Source organism: Phocoena sinus, chromosome 17 (genome assembly GCF_008692025.1).
Source record: "Phocoena sinus isolate mPhoSin1 chromosome 17, mPhoSin1.pri, whole genome shotgun sequence".
NCBI lineage: Eukaryota > Metazoa > Chordata > Mammalia > Artiodactyla > Phocoenidae > Phocoena > Phocoena sinus.
In genome coordinates, this window is record NC_045779.1 from 79,153,039 (window position 1) to 79,167,683 (window position 14,645).

The window sequence follows — 14,645 nt, forward strand, 5'->3', positions numbered from 1 at the left end:
AGACAGGACTGGTACATCCTCCAGTAAACCAGTGACTCCCAGTGAGATGACACAAGGAGGTTTATGGCGCCAGCCTCCAGCGATGGCCAAGAGCGCACTGCAAAGTCCCAGAAGTGCCTGGCTCCACCTGGCTGTAAGCCTCAGCTGCTGAGACGACTGTCACAGGGCGGGGCCATGTTGGTGGATTAGCAGTCTTCTTGGGCCCCCCCAGACCCACCCACCCCCCTACAGGGAGGGCCTTGCCTGGGTGCCAACCCACTCCCACGCACTCACTTGGGCATTTGGAACTCGAGGGCCATGTGCCCCCACCTGTGTTCCAGCAGCTGGAACTCTGATCCTGGTGCCGCAGAGCCCAGCCCCTCCGGTACCCACCCACCCCCCAACAGGTCTGCTAGCCCAGCCCTGGCTTTGCCCTTCTCCTGCCTGGCCCTCTGTGGCAGCCACACACCTTCACCTGCCCCACCCAGGAGAGCTGCCGGGGGCCCGCCCCTCTGCTTCCTCAATCTCACACAGGCACCCAGACACACACGGACCAGGCAAACCCACCCCTGTCCTGGCCCCGCTCACAATATGGTCACTTTGGAATCGACAGAGAGGGTGTCCATCCCCAAGAGACCCAACAGGGTGACAGGGCGCCATCCGTGCACAGGAGACCTGGCCCGTGTTGATGTGAATGTCATCCTCTGCGCCCACAGGCAGGCAGGGGCAACCCCTGAGGGCAGTGGGACAACACCAGGGTGTGCCTGGGTCAGATGCCCACAAGGATGGGCTGGGGCTGGGGTGGGGTCTTTCTTTGTGGAGGGCAAGCCAGGCTGAGTCGGCCTTGTAGGATGGGAGCCCCGCCAGCCCCATGCACTGGGTGCGGAAGAGGGGACCTGCCAGCCTGGGAGGGCTGCTTCGTCCACTAGGAACTGGCTGAGGCTCGAGCTGTACCCCATAGCTCCTTCACTCCCCTTCTCAGCTCCCCACCTCGAGGGCCAGGAGAGAAAGGAGCCCCCAGAGATAGGCCAGGGCGGCCCTGCCCACTGAGCCTGCAGGGCCTGGGCAATAGGGGCTGCTCTGAGCACGGGGTGGGCCTGGCTGGGGGCGAAGCAAACAGTTCTTTGGTATTGAAGCAACGAGAAACTATTGCAGAAGAGCCTTGTCTCCTAAGCAGGGCCCCGAGCTCTCCCTTTCCCAGTAGGCCCCAGGGTCCCGGGATCCCCAGGCAGGGCTCCTTCCCCCTGTGAGGCCTGTGCTTGGGCCTGCTCACCGCAGCTCTGGGGCAGGACTGCAGGACCTCGGGGGGCCCACCTCCCTCGGGTGAGAAACCACACTGCCCAGCGCTGACTTCCATGCAGAGCCCTGGATGCAGGGCCAGCAGCTGGTCCCTGAGAGCAGCATGGGGGCAGCTGGACCACTCAGACCCTCACACAGCCAGGATTGCTCACCGCCGGCAGACCCCAGAACTCTCCTCACAGCCTGGGGACACTGAGTCCTTAAGGCTGAATACAGAAGATAGATTCTCTCTTGCTAAATTTGCATAACTTGTACAAGAGCCTGTAAAGGGTTTAATTTTTTCCCTGGGAAGAGACAGAAAATCACCCTGCATTCCGAAAAGTCTGCTGAGCCCTGGTGGCCAAGTCCTGCCTCCCTGGAGCAGCCGGGGGTGGGATGTGCTGGGCTAGTGAGAGCCCCGACCCCGCCCGTTCCCCTGCCCAGGCCTGTGACAGAGGGGGCAGCAACTCCAAGTCTCTCCTGGGGCGGGGCACATGAAGGTGCAGTCACAGGGATGGGCGGGCTCTGACCCTTGGCCAAACCGAAGACCCCATTCTGTCCAATTACAGCCACACCTTCCCCTCGAACAAAACAGAAAGTAGGAAACAAGGGTGCCTTTTTAATTGCAATCAAATATGCCGTCTGAGGTCAGCGCCCCCGAGCCCGGCCCAGGGGCCGTGCGCAGCCCCATGTGCGGCCCAGAGCAGGCATGTGGCCCGCTGCGCGGTAGGGGCCGGGGCCAGGCTGCCGTGCTGCGCCGCGCCCTTTGGGTCCCGAAGCAGCGTCTCCTCTGCGGTGGCCCGGTCTCCAGCGCCCGGGACAGGGGAGGTGGGGCAGAGGGCGAGGGGGGCGCTCCCACCTTCGCACACGCATGCAGACGTCCCAGTGTTCGCTTCTGTTCCTTCTCCTTGGCTGAGATGGGCGATGGCGCCGTGAGGCCGCTGCCGGGCAGGCGTGGGCAGTGCCACGGGGCTGCCTACTTCTGTATTTGGAACAGGAAGAGCCGCAGGTTGATGTTCTTGGCAGCCAGCAGCTTGTTGCACTCCACGGAGTCGACGATGGGCAGCGGCACGTAGTCCGTCTCGTTGCTCTCGTTGGTGAAGACAAAGTGGTAGATGACAGGGCTGATCTTCACGTCGTCGTACGGGCCCTTGAGCAGCAGGAAAGAGCACTCCAGGGGCGCCGTCACCTTGCTCTTGAGGAGGAGCTGGAAGGACAGCGTGCGCTTGCACGACAGGTTGGGGTTGCGCTCCGAGTCGTTCACGCGCGCCTTTAGGACCCACGTCTGGTTCAGCACCGTGAACCGCGGCGTCTCGTAGTACAGGCGCGTGATGAAGTCGTCCGTGCGGTACGGCCGGAACTGGACCTCTGTGGAGACAGACAGGCCGGGGAGCCGGCGGTCAGAGCAGGCAGGGCCAGGGGCAGCGCCTTCCCAGCCGGCCGGGGACACGGGCTCGGCCAGGGAGGAAGGCAACTTACCAGGACACAGCGGGCTCTACTTGTCACAAGGCAAATCAAACGCAATTATGGCAAACGGAGGCGCACGCAAGCTTTGGGGAAACAACTACGAACAGAAGTGACACGCGTTAGCGGCAGAGTCCAGAGGCTGCGAGAGGTGAACGGCCAGCCCCGCCTGACCCCCAGGTCAGGTGAGGCCTCCCTCCTCACCCTTCCCCAGGGCCCAGCAGAGGGAGAGGCCCCGCCCAGGGGGCCGGGGTAAGCAGACACACAGACAGGATGCAGTTCTGTGAACAAGTGTACTTTATTGGTTCCGATACACAGCTGCCAGAAAAGCCGACGGCCGGGCTGGTGTGTTGGGCCTCGAGGCAGAGCGCCATCGCGTAGCTGGAGCTGGGCTCTGCCGGCCGGCCGAAGGGCCCATCGGTCAGTGGGCGACTGCCGTCACACAGTTCTCTCGGCAGAGCCCGTGGCCCACGGCTGGCGAGTCCCTCCACAGAGGCGGCCAGTCCTCCCTGCCCGGCCACGGCTGCAGTCACGACGCCTCGGTCCACCCAGACTCTCCAGGCCTGGCCTGGACTGTTTGTGACACAGTGCCCACCGGGGCAGCTGAGGCTATGACTGCCCAGCGGCCACGGTCTTCTCGGGCTGAGACCCCGGCCTCCGCAGGCCCCCACCTATAGCCAGGCCCGGTCCAGGTGGCACAGTCTGACTGGCTGCCCGTGACTGCCCCTGACGCTCTGAGCCGGCCGCCTGGTGTGGGCCGGGCAGCATAGGGCCAGCGTACCCCCGGCAGCTCCAGCGACAGCAGGGCCTTCTTGCTATTCTCTGTGTCTAGACCAGGCTCTGCTCCCCAGAGTGTCCAAAGGCAGTGGCGGCAGCCAGGAGAGCCCGAGAGATCCAGTGGGCCTGGGCGCAGTCCAGCCTGCCCATCCCTGGGCATCCACTCCCAGCAGTTTGAGTCGGGCACCCTCAGCTCGTTCTGGAGCCCCGGCCCTGACCATCTTCTCGCTGGCCTCAGGAAGCCCGTGGCCACCGCAGTAACCGCCTGCAGGTAGGACCTGCCATGACGAGTGCTCTTCTTGCCCCTGGCTCCGCAGGGCAGGCCCTCAGCTCCCAGACCCCCCAAGACACGCCCACCTTCCGGTTAGACCCCGACTGTCCCAAGGTTGTGCAGCCCCACACGGTGAGGACACCACTTTGCTGGGGTAGCAGGGCCGGGGTGGGGAAGACAGGTGGGAAGGGCCTCTGTGAGAGCCATGCAGGTGCCCCCAGGGTCCTGCCCGGCCCCTCCCCAGCTCAGCCTCCGGCCCCTCTTCTCCCTTAGATGTCCTCCCATTCACCAGGAGCTTGTCCAGAGCCTGGCCATCTGGTGCAGCCTGTGCCACTGCCCAGACCCCACGGCTCCCCCGGCTCCCGGCCGCCGGCCCCACCCCCAGCCTGTGTGGCATGCAGCAGGCAGCAGGGCGCCTCACCTGTGTAGCCGATCTTCTCGAAGCTGAGCAGGCTAAAGATGCTGTTGTAGAGCTGCATCTCCTTGCGGTGGCTCTGGTCCATCTCGTCCAGGATCTCCATCAGCTCATTGCCCGTCTTGGTTGGGTGGGCACACGCGGCCTCGTGCACTGTCAGCTCGTGGAAAGGGCCGTGCCATGGGCAGCCGATACGCTTGTACTTGCACTGCGTCACCCTGGGGAGGAGGTGAGCCCTGCGGTCACACCCGCGCCCCATGGAAGGTGGCTGTGCCAGTGGGTCTCCAACCAGCCCTGCTCACACAGACCGCTCCCTGAAGGACATGTTCCCCACGTGCCGGCCCTCAGGAAGGGGTCAGAGTGCGTGAGAGCCTGAGAAGGAGCAGGGCATGTGTGAGCTGTGCGTGTGCATGCCCCCTGCACCCACGGCCATGGGGCCTCTCTCCACAACGGTCCTGGGCCCCGCGTGGCTTCACTGCAGGGGAGGCTCGGCAGCCTGGCCCCCTGGAGGGGGGGATTCGGGTGCTAGTGCCACCATCACGCTGTGCTCCCAGAGCCCCTGTGCTGGCCACACTTTTCTGGCCCAGGGACACCACGGACAGTCTCTAAGGAAGAAGCCACCACACAGCCACAAGGAACCCTGGAGGGCCAGGATAACGTTCAGACGCTTCCAGTTGCAGATCTAAGCCCCCGAGTCTGCGGAGCCTCCTGCCCGTCCCCTCCACGGCCTGGGAGCTGAGCAGCTTTGCACTAACCCGGCCCTGTGAGGTCGCCACCGGGCGGTGTGTGTGGAGGCAAGCCCCCGGCAGGCAGGCCAGGCGGCCCAGGTGCTTACCTGTCCTGGCACTCCTCTTTCTGGTGCCTCTCCAGGAGGGAGCGGGGGAACTGGCACAGGCAGAAGCCACACTCAGAGGGCAGCTCGCTCACGGCCTTCTCCACGGCCAGGTTGCGGCAGCAGAGGCTCTTACTGATCTCGCAACGACAGTTGGGGCACGTGGCTTGCTCCTCCTTCAGCCGGGCATCTGCTAGTAGGTGGATAAAACAGCCAGCGCACATCAAGTGCCCATTAGTACACTGCGGAGAAGGAAAGGGAGATGAAGCTCACGGACCTGCGGGGCCGCGCAGATGCGCGCCCGCCCCCCGGCCGGCCCCTCCCAGGGGCTGCGGTGCAGGGGCCGTGGGTAGGCTGCTGCCCGACAAGCACAGGCTGCCACTCCCACTCCCGAGGGAGGGCCAGGCTGTCCTCCCGGAGCCCTGTGCACGCGGCCAGCAGGATCCCCATGGCGAGGGCGGGTCTCAAGGTGGCCCTCATTGGCAGCAGAGGTTCGGGCTCTTCACTGTGGTGGCCCACCGGCGGGCACTGGGTGGGCCACACGGGGGCTTTTCCCATCCAGGGGCTGGAGACTGTCCCCAAAGTCCACCACAGGGCCGATTCAGGGACGCCCACGGAACGCGGGCTCTCAGCCAGCTGCCCATACCGAGGCAGCTGCACCCTCAGCCTGGCCCCGCCACTCTAGCCTCCTGGGCCCGCACAGGTGAGCAGGCAGCTGCCACCCGCCCAGTGGGGCTGGCTACCTGGAGGGGACCTTCCCAAGGACCGGTGGCACAGAGCCATGGTTGGCGGGGAGGCCCACTTGGCCCAGGACAAGGCACGTGGGCAGCGTGCGCCTGCAGGAGCGTTGCTGGCTTTGGGCCTAGGAGCCAGGCCCCTCCCTGGCTGAGAGCCTGTGGATCCAAGGAACAGACGATACCGTCGGCGACCTGCCCCTCCCTGCCGGGGGTCCTGGCGTGTGGACAGTGGGCTGCCGGCTCAGCTACCTCGGCTCTCTCACTGGCTCCACACACCTCCTGAGCACCCACTTGGTGCCCTTGAGACACATGGCAGGCTATGGGCCTGGGCCTGCAGGGGCTCACGGGGTTGGGGGAGGAGAGGCCCACATGGGAACCAGAGGTACAAGAGCAGACAAGCTGTGTCCTCCAGGGCAGACACGGCAGTCTTGGAGCCCGGGGAACACTGGTGGGAGTGTGGGCCCCCCCGCCGAGGGCACCTATCTCCATTGGGAGACGCCCAGTGGCTGAGGGCAAGTGGGCAGGCAGTGCTTCCACAGGCTTCCTTGGGGCCCAGGACCCTTTTGTGACTGGGATCCAGTGCGGTAGAGGGACTCACATGGCCACTGCCAAGCCACGCCTGCACACGATGGGGTCCTTGGTAAACACCAGGGGTCCGTGCACCCTGAGCTGAGGGCTGCAAGAGGCTGAGTGAACTCTTAGCGCCTGCGGTTCGTGCTTGGGGTCCAGTGAGTGATGGGACCTATGTGCTGAGGACCAATGGTGGGGCCGGGGACAAAGGCCTCAGTCAGGATCCAGGTCCACACAAACACCCTAGATCAGCTGCACTCAAATCTTAATTTCTAAGTCAGGTCAAAAGTTAAGATGTGCGAGACGAGGAGGGGACTGGCAAGGGCCGGCCAGCACCTGCTCTGGACACACAGCCTGGCTGGGGGTTGTGAAGCGAGGCTGGTCCCGAGAGCGGCCAGGGAGGAAAAGCAGTCTGCCCCGTCCACTGCCCGGGGTCAGTGGAGAAGCCAGAGACGCGATGAGTGGAGGAGAGGGTGGGGGGACACGGCACCATAGGCTGCTGCCACCCTGTGGGAAGCCCAGACCAAGAACCCAGGTCACATGTGTTCTCAAAGCCCCACCAAGGGCCTGAGCCCAAGAGGGCCTCTGGCTTCACCGTGCCACAGCCCCAGAGAGAGGATCGCTATGGCTTCTAGAAGGCAGAGAGGAAGCAGTACGTGGCAACCTGACCACTCAGTCACGGGAGGAGGAAGCTGCAGGGCCCCCAGAAGTGAGGCCAGACAAGGCAGCACTGGGCTTGCTGAAGTCCCAGCCGCTGCCTAGCACCCCAGTGAAGAAGCCAGGAAGGCCTGGGGACCCCACACTACTGTGTGGTCAGCTCTAGTTCTACAGGCCCCAAGGCAGGGCCCGCGGCTTCAGCAGAGAGCAACAGCCACTGCTAGGCCCAACTCAGCTGGCTTCTCCTGTCTCTGGTGGCCCAGCCAGGGCGTGGGCCTGCAGGCGAGACTCGGGGTGGAGTCCTGGGAGGTCCTGAGGGACCCGAGGCTGCCAACTGTGTGACTGCTCACTCCTAGCGCTGCCCTGAAAGCCCACTGCTCTGGAGCAGAGGGTGTGACCTGCGCACCCCCCTGGCAGGCCTTTCCTCAGAACCTGGGGGCCGCAGGAGTTCCCAGCCTCCAGGGCCAGTCCCCACCCCACCCCCCCAGAGCCTCCAGACCCAACACAGGCTCAGGTACTAGGGCACCTGCCCTCTGTTGGGCTCTGGGGAGGTGGGGGCACTGCCCCTTTAGCCCTAACAGCTCAGCTCTGAATCGGAATGCGGCTAACCAGCAAGATGCTCCCAGTGCTGCCGGCCTGCCAAGGGACGAGCCAACGTCCACACGTGGCTAGTCCCTTACCGGCTGCCCAAGGTACGCTCTCTCGGTGGACCCAGGTGGCCAGCCTTGGCCCCAGCACCTACCCAGCCCAGGCAGTCTGTCCACAGCAGGAGAGTCACCGTGCTCCAGAGCCCTCCCCACCAGCCAGGCTCCCCCTCAGCCTCCAGAGCAAGACCCAACTCTGCACGGAGGCCTGGCCCAGGGCCTCTGCGGTGGTCGGGCTGGACTGTACCTGCCCCATTTTGCCCATCCAGAAGCTGGGCCCCAGAGGGCTCAGCACAGCGTTGGCCATATGCCAAGCCTCTGACAGACAGCACAAGCCAGGGCAGTCAGAGTGCCCCACGCTACGTGCCAGGGCCAAGCCCCCGAGAGCTTGGGCAGTTCCAAGGAGCAGTTCCTGCAGTGCCCAGGATGGGCTGCCTTCCCACCACCTGCCAGGAAGACCCTACAGACAGGGAGGGCTACAGAGGGGGCTCCACGACGCAGGACCTTGCAGGGCCTCCCAGGCCCTCCCAGGACAGATGCTGGCCAGATCCCACAGGTCACCAGCAGTATGCTCTGAGGCTGGTCACAACCTTCTCTGGGCCTCAATTTTCTCAGGCACAAAAGACAACAGGGGCCGGGGAAGTACTTCCCTGATAGCACAGTGGATAAGACTCCACGCTCCCAACGCAGGGAGCCTGGGTCAGGGAACTAGATCCCACATGCATGCTGCAACTAAGAGTTCGCATGCCACAGCAAAGGAGACTGCGAGCTGCAACTAAGGAGCCCACGTGCTTCAACTAAGGAGCCAGCGAGCCACAACTAAGGAGCCCACAAACCACAACTAAGGACCCGCCTGCCACAACTAAGACCCAGCCCAACCAAATTAAAAAAAAAAAAAAAAAAAAGACAACAAGGGGACTTCCCTGGCGGTCCAGTGTTTAAGACTCTGTGCTTCTACTGCAGGGAGCACGGGTTCGAACCCTGGTCGGGGAACTAAGATTCTGCATGCCACATGGTGCAGCTGAAAAAAAAAAAAGTCAACGAGGACAGGACTGGCCTTATTACGCACTGATAGGACCACAAGTGCGACACACAGTGCCCAGAGAACTAATGCCTGGCACCACACTCATCACCCAGCAGAACCCAGCTAGCCCCTCATGCAGCCCCTGCCCGGAAGCCTCAGGAAAGACTCCAGGCACAAGCCTGTGATTTCAGCAAAACCCCCTCTCCCTCTCTCACCCCTGGGTTCCCCAACCCCACCAAGTTGTGCCCAAGCCCCTCTGCAATGGCCCAAAAGTGGGCATTTGTCCCTGCCCCTAGGACATCGCCCAGCAGCCCCTCCCCCTGCCTGCCCAGTGCACCCAGGCCATGCAGGCTGGGGCCTCTATCTGAACCAGCTTCCCCCTGGGGGAGCTGAAGGAACTGTCCGGACTCTTGAGGAGGAGCCCTGGCCCCTGGGCCTTGGGACAAAAGCAGGTCTTAGAAAATGCCCCCCAGCTTCTGGGGGCCAAGTCCTCAATCAGTAGGCCTTTTAGGCCTGGAGTCCACAGTCCCCTCAAACCCTGGGGTGCCCCCCAACTCCGCTCTTTACCACTAAAGGAAGGCTCAGCACCCAGACTCATGTGAGCAGCCCCATCTCCAAAGCACAGCGGAGGGTACCCACCCCCAAAGTGCCCCTCAGCCCAGCTGGAGGCCCCCTTCACCAGGCCCAGCAGGGCCTCACAGCACCCCACACACCCCTGCACACTCGGCCTGAGGTTTCCTTGACCTCTTCCATTAAGGGGCCCGGAAGGGACCATGCAGGGTCTGAGACACACAAGTGTCTCAGGGGAAGCCAGGACTGCAACCTTCCACCAGGTTTTGGGTTTGAAGTTCTGGGCCAGCAGTTCCTGATGTCACAGCACCCCGAGACTCGGGGACTTGGGTGGGGGGCCGTCAAACCTGCAGCCAGGCTCTTGCTCAGAGCCCAGGTGCTGCCTGGATCAAAAGGTAACTCAAGTGACAAACCACCACTACAAAAAGCACAATTTCGCATCTAGTCAGAGACCAGAAGCGTGCTCTTCCCTCTGCCCTTGTCTTGGATAGCTAAGCAGATATATTTTCAAAGCTTTTTTCTCAAAGCATGAGCCAGCCATAGTCTTGGAGCTGGGTAAGAGGGTCCCAGGCCATGTGGTGGGCAGCCCCATTGGAGATTCCTTAAACATCACCTCGAACAGAGTCTGCAGCACCAGGCAGGTCGACAGATGCCAAAACGGCGCACTTGGAAGCTCCCCAAGGCGGGCACCCACATTGGCCAGGACGCAAGCAGAGATGGAGCCACCCCTGCTTCCTGGGCCTTTTACCCACATGGCTGCCAACGAGCTAACCAAGCCAAGTGGGCTGAGCCGAGTCCTGGCGGGGACAGGAAGCGCAGCAGGACACCCTCAATCCTCCCACAGGACAGATGGTGTCAAGTGCCCAGGCAGGTGGGATGGGACAGGCGTCCTGTAGCAGGGATAGGAAACGACCTCGGTGCAGGGGTGCTGCCTCAGTGGGGCCCACGAGGAGCAGGAGTGGGCAGGGGCAGGGACGGGAGAGGGCACCCAGGCAGCAGGGGCAGGAGAGCAATGGGCTGAAGGGGCAGGTCTCAGGTCTGAGGCAGGAGCAGCGGGCACAGGGGCCAGAGGCCAGTTGGTGCCACATACTGTGACAAAGGCCCCCTGCCTACTCCTCCACCCCAGTGGGGGTCACAGGAGGCTTCCTGGCTGAGAACCAAGTTGGGGTGGGAGAACTCTGCGGCCCCTCCCTCCAGATGTTGGTCTGCGGCTCAGGGCCTCAGCTGACACGAGCGGGGTCAGGGCCAGGTCCACCTCGTGTGAAGGGCTGGAGGAGAGTCCCAGATGGGGTCAGGGATCAGGCTGCGGCTGCAACGATCCAGGCACCACCCACTGAGGCTGTGTTTCCCCAAAGAAGGCAGAGGACCCAGCTCACATCGCCCTGGGGCCACGGGGCTGCATTCAGAGCAGGTGCCAGCACAGCTGCCCGTTGCCGGCTCCAACACAGAGCTCCTATGTGCACATCACTGCTGCATCCCCGGCCCTCCTACCCCTAGCTGGTTGCCCGCTGCCGTGCCCACCCAGGACCCTAGAAAGTGGCTGCACACCTTGTCAGACCAGTCACCAAGAATACACCTAACACCCACACGGAGAACATCAAAGCCAGCACCTGCCATACCAGTTGTAGCCCTGACCTGACCTGACCTGACCTAACGCAGGTCACGGTGAGAACCATTTGCACGAGTGCCCTGGTCTGACACCAGAGCAAGAATCCCGACCCAGGTGGTGTGATGTACTGGACCCATGGCGGAGCCAACACTGTGGGGCTCAGATCAGGGAGCAGGCGACCAAGCCTAACCGTGCAGCCCGTGTCTGCTCTCACCACCACCCAGGCTTCCCCAGAGGCACGGAGGCAGGGGATGGTAGCCGGAGAGCAAGCTCTTGAGTTACTGCGTACCCAGCCACATCCAGAGGCCCATGGAGATGCCCCTGTGGCCCCAGTGCCAGGCACAGTGTGCAGGGCTCAGCACGGTCACTGGCTCTTCTCCTCACCCCAGAACTGGGTACCATCTGAAACAGCCCTCAGATGCGGAGCACTGCCGGTGCTTGCCCCGAACCACGTATCTTGGTGGGGTCAGGCAAAACGTTGCCTATAGGAACAGAGAGCAAAACATACCACATGCCTGAGGCAGGTCCACCAGAGACAGCCCGTCAACGTGACTCACCAAAGAAGGCCGGCAGAAGCGGAGGGGCTGAGCCCAGGCCCAGAAGCGTTGGCGAGCAGTGGGCCCCAACCAGGGGCACACAGAGCTCTGCGTCCTCGTTTCAAGGCAGCTCATGTGGAACCTGTGCTGTCCTTGACCAAATCATCCTGAGAGCAAACCCAGCTCTGATGCCAACCAGGCAATGGGGTGGGCCTCCGGGCCCATCTCGATCCCCCCTCCCCCAATAAATGTCCCCATCCAGGGTGGCTGTGAGAGTAATGCGGACCACTGCACGCAGCAAGGAGCCACCAAGAAGCCTTCCCTCGGGCACCCCACACCCCAGGCTCCAGGGTGGGCACGGCTGTGCATCCATGCCCCATGGGCCCCCATCACACGGCAGGTCTTCCAGCAGCCAAAGCGAGTTCTGACCCGTGGCAGAGTTCCAGCCAAGCCTTCTAGGGCCAAGGGCTCTCCCACTGATCACACGCTCCAAAGCTTTCTCCCAGCCTCTAGAGATGAGAGGGAATCAACTCCCTGCCAAGACCCGGGTGTCACTTGGGAAGAATGAAGGTGGGGCAGAGAGCTTGTACCAAAACCCACAGCTCAGCATTGGTGGGCTCTCCTCACTCAGCGGGCCCGTTCCCAGGGAAGCCACTGAGCAGAGCCCACTAGGCCACGGGGAAGGCCACAGGCCAGGTGGCCCAGAGCCTTCATTCCCCATCAGAGCTGCTCAGCCACCTGCCTCCTGCCAGCCCAGAGCTCAGCTACCAGCACGGTGCGGGCCGGTTTGAAGCAGCCAGGCTCAGAGGCCCGGTCACCAGGGGCTCCGGCTAGAGGCAGAAATGCAGCTCTCTGTGCTGAGTGGACCCAGAGCTGGCACCACATGGCCGGTTTTCATGCCAGGTCCATCTCCAGCCCACTCACACGAGGAGAGATGAGGAACCCCTTAATCCCCCTGGGACCCCCCCACCATTGGCTTGGCTTCCTAGACTCTCACTCAAGGCCCAAGGAAGGAAGAGTGCTTTTGGGAGGATCAAAAGGTCGTGGGCAAGCCTAAAAGGCCAGAGAAAGGACAAGTCCTGAGGTGCACCCCCAAGGCTGAGGCGGTTATGAGAAGTGCTACCCCAGTTTGCACTGGGCCAGGAGGCCTGTGGTACTCCTGAGCTAGGGCCTCTGGCCAGGAGCTTCCCAAAGCCCAGGAGGGTGGGTTGAAAGGCAGTGTCCTCTCCCCAAGGAACTCAACCCACTTCCCCACCAATGCCTCTTCTCCCTCCGTCACCCAGGCACACTGGGATCCTCCAAAGCAAACTCGTGCCAGAGCGGGAAAGATTTGGAGATCCAGAGGTTGGGGAAATGGCAATTCAGAATAGCCTGCCCTGTTTACTACAAAAATGGCCCTCGCACCACAGCCCTCACTCTGAGCATAAGCAGGGGGACAAGGCCCCACCGGCCATGTCCAGCTCCTGTAAATGCAAAGAAAGGTGACAGGGTACCTGTTTCATTCCTCAAAGGGGCTGGGGGTGTGGGGGTAATCAGAGATGGGGGTTGACGTGCAGAGAGACACACAACGGAGAAAGCAGAACACTGCGCAGTGACCCTGGGACCAGAGTGTGACCCTGCTGCTACAGGGTGCACGAGTGAGACCCCCTGGGCTAAGTACCCTCTCTGGCAGCCCTGAGCGGGTTAAGGACTCTGAGTCCGGCCACCAGGCTGGCTCTTCAGACAGAAGGGAAGAGGACAGACCTCCTGGAGCACCGGTAGCCTAGGAAGCCAGACCTGGTGTGGGTGAGGTGGGATGTGGTAGGAGCCCAGCCTGAGGCACAGCACGTCCAGAAAGCACTGGATTGGGCGGGGGCGGGGGCTGGGACTGGAGAAAAGACTCAGGCTGTGGGGCTTGATGTGGGCAGTTCATCCGGACCAGGAATGAGGGGAAGGGGTGGGGGAGGGCAAAGAGGTGAGCCCCTCCCTTCTCAACTTTCTTCCAAAAAGAAGTGACAAGGGAAGGGGATTCTTCCACACCAAAGGGTAAAGGGATACGGGACGAGCATGAGGACAGGTTTGGGGGGGGGGTGTCTGCAAAAGAACCGAGAAGAAACACTTGAGGAAGAGCAAAGACCAGGGACCCCCAGAGCCCAGGGAGCTCAGGGCTGCGCGGAACAGGCTCAGAAGTGGGGAGGAGCACGGGCATCTGTCGCCAGCTTTCTCTGGGGTCAGCTTGAGGGTGGGCTGAGGAGTGCTGAGAAAGGGGCAACAGGGGAACCTGGAAAGAAAAGGGGCGTCCAAGTGGGAGACAGGAGATTCCCATCAGGAAATAAGGGCAGTCAAAACGAGAAAAAAAGGAGGTTCAGATCAAGAAACAGGAAAGTTCCCAGAGGACGAGAATGAGGAGCTTCCGAAGAGGCGCCAGAGTCCCACCTCTGGGCCCCAGGGCTCGGGCCTGGCCTCCGAAAAGACGCGGTGCCGGGGGGCCGGCCGCGGCGGGGCTGGAGCCGAGCCGGGTCTGGCCGGCGGCCCTACCTGGTACACGGAGGCCTTGGGCAGGTCCAGGCAGACCGTGCAGCACAGAACCGAGTAGAGCCGCTCCTCCAGCTTCCCGCTGCCCGCCGCCGCCGCCGCCGCCGCCGCCTCGGCCGTCTCGGCCGCCCGTAGCCGCTTCTTGGGCGGCGCATCGGAGTCGCCAGCCGCCTCCTGCAGCTGCCGGGCGCCGGCCAGGCCCGCCTCGTCTGGGATCCCGGGCCCCGCCGCCTCGCCCAGCGCCGCCGCCGGCCCCGCAGACGCTCCGGCCCCGGCCCCGACCCCGGCCCCGGCCCCGACCCCGGCCGGCACGGCACCGGCAGGCCCCGCGGCCGGGCCGCCCCCGCCGGCCTCCTCGGCGCCGGACATCGCGGCCGGCCGGCCCGGCGGGCGGGTGCCGGCGCGCTCCCGCGGCTAGAGGTTAGGGGCGCCGCGCGCTCCCTCCGCCCTCTCGCCGCCGCCGCCGCCGCCGCCGCGACCCCGCAGCCCCGCTCCCTGCGCCGCCGCCTCAGTGGTTTCGGCCCGCGCGTCGCCCCGCAGCCGCCGCGGCCACCGACCCCGGCGCGGCCGCCATCTTTGTTTTCCCTGTACGCTCCCCCACCCCGCCGCCGCCTACGCCCCCTTGTTCTCTTAGTCACGTGAGCGGAGCGAGGCCAATGGGAGGGCCGCTCGGGGAGACAGCGCGACGGCCAGAACCAATGGGCACGCGAGGGCCCGCCCCTGCATAAGGTGGGAGGGGCCCCGGGCGACCCGCTGAGGGGCGATCTT

At 63.6% G+C, this 14,645-nt stretch overlaps 1 protein-coding gene across 4 annotated transcripts; it reads right to left on the reverse strand.

The window, feature by feature from the left end:
- Positions 1-1,856: 1,856 nt before the first annotated feature.
- Positions 1,857-14,451, reverse strand: CYHR1 (cysteine and histidine rich 1). 4 transcript variants are annotated; one of them, XM_032609775.1, is made up of 4 exons: positions 13,881-14,451; positions 5,020-5,258; positions 4,191-4,402; positions 1,857-2,625 (listed from the first exon to the last, which is right to left on the reverse strand). In XM_032609775.1, exons 1-4 carry the CDS (start codon positions 14,244-14,246, stop codon positions 2,234-2,236), a joined length of 1,209 nt encoding a protein of 402 aa, XP_032465666.1. In that variant the 5' UTR covers positions 14,247-14,451; the 3' UTR covers positions 1,857-2,233. The 4 variants fall into 4 exon arrangements, with proteins under 4 accessions (XP_032465666.1, XP_032465665.1, XP_032465667.1 ...); XM_032609774.1 differs by lacking the exon at positions 13,881-14,451 and adding an exon at positions 5,760-8,404; XM_032609776.1 differs by lacking the exons at positions 1,857-2,625; positions 13,881-14,451 and adding exons at positions 3,001-3,763; positions 5,760-8,404.
- Between the last annotated feature and the right edge of the window lie 194 nt (positions 14,452-14,645).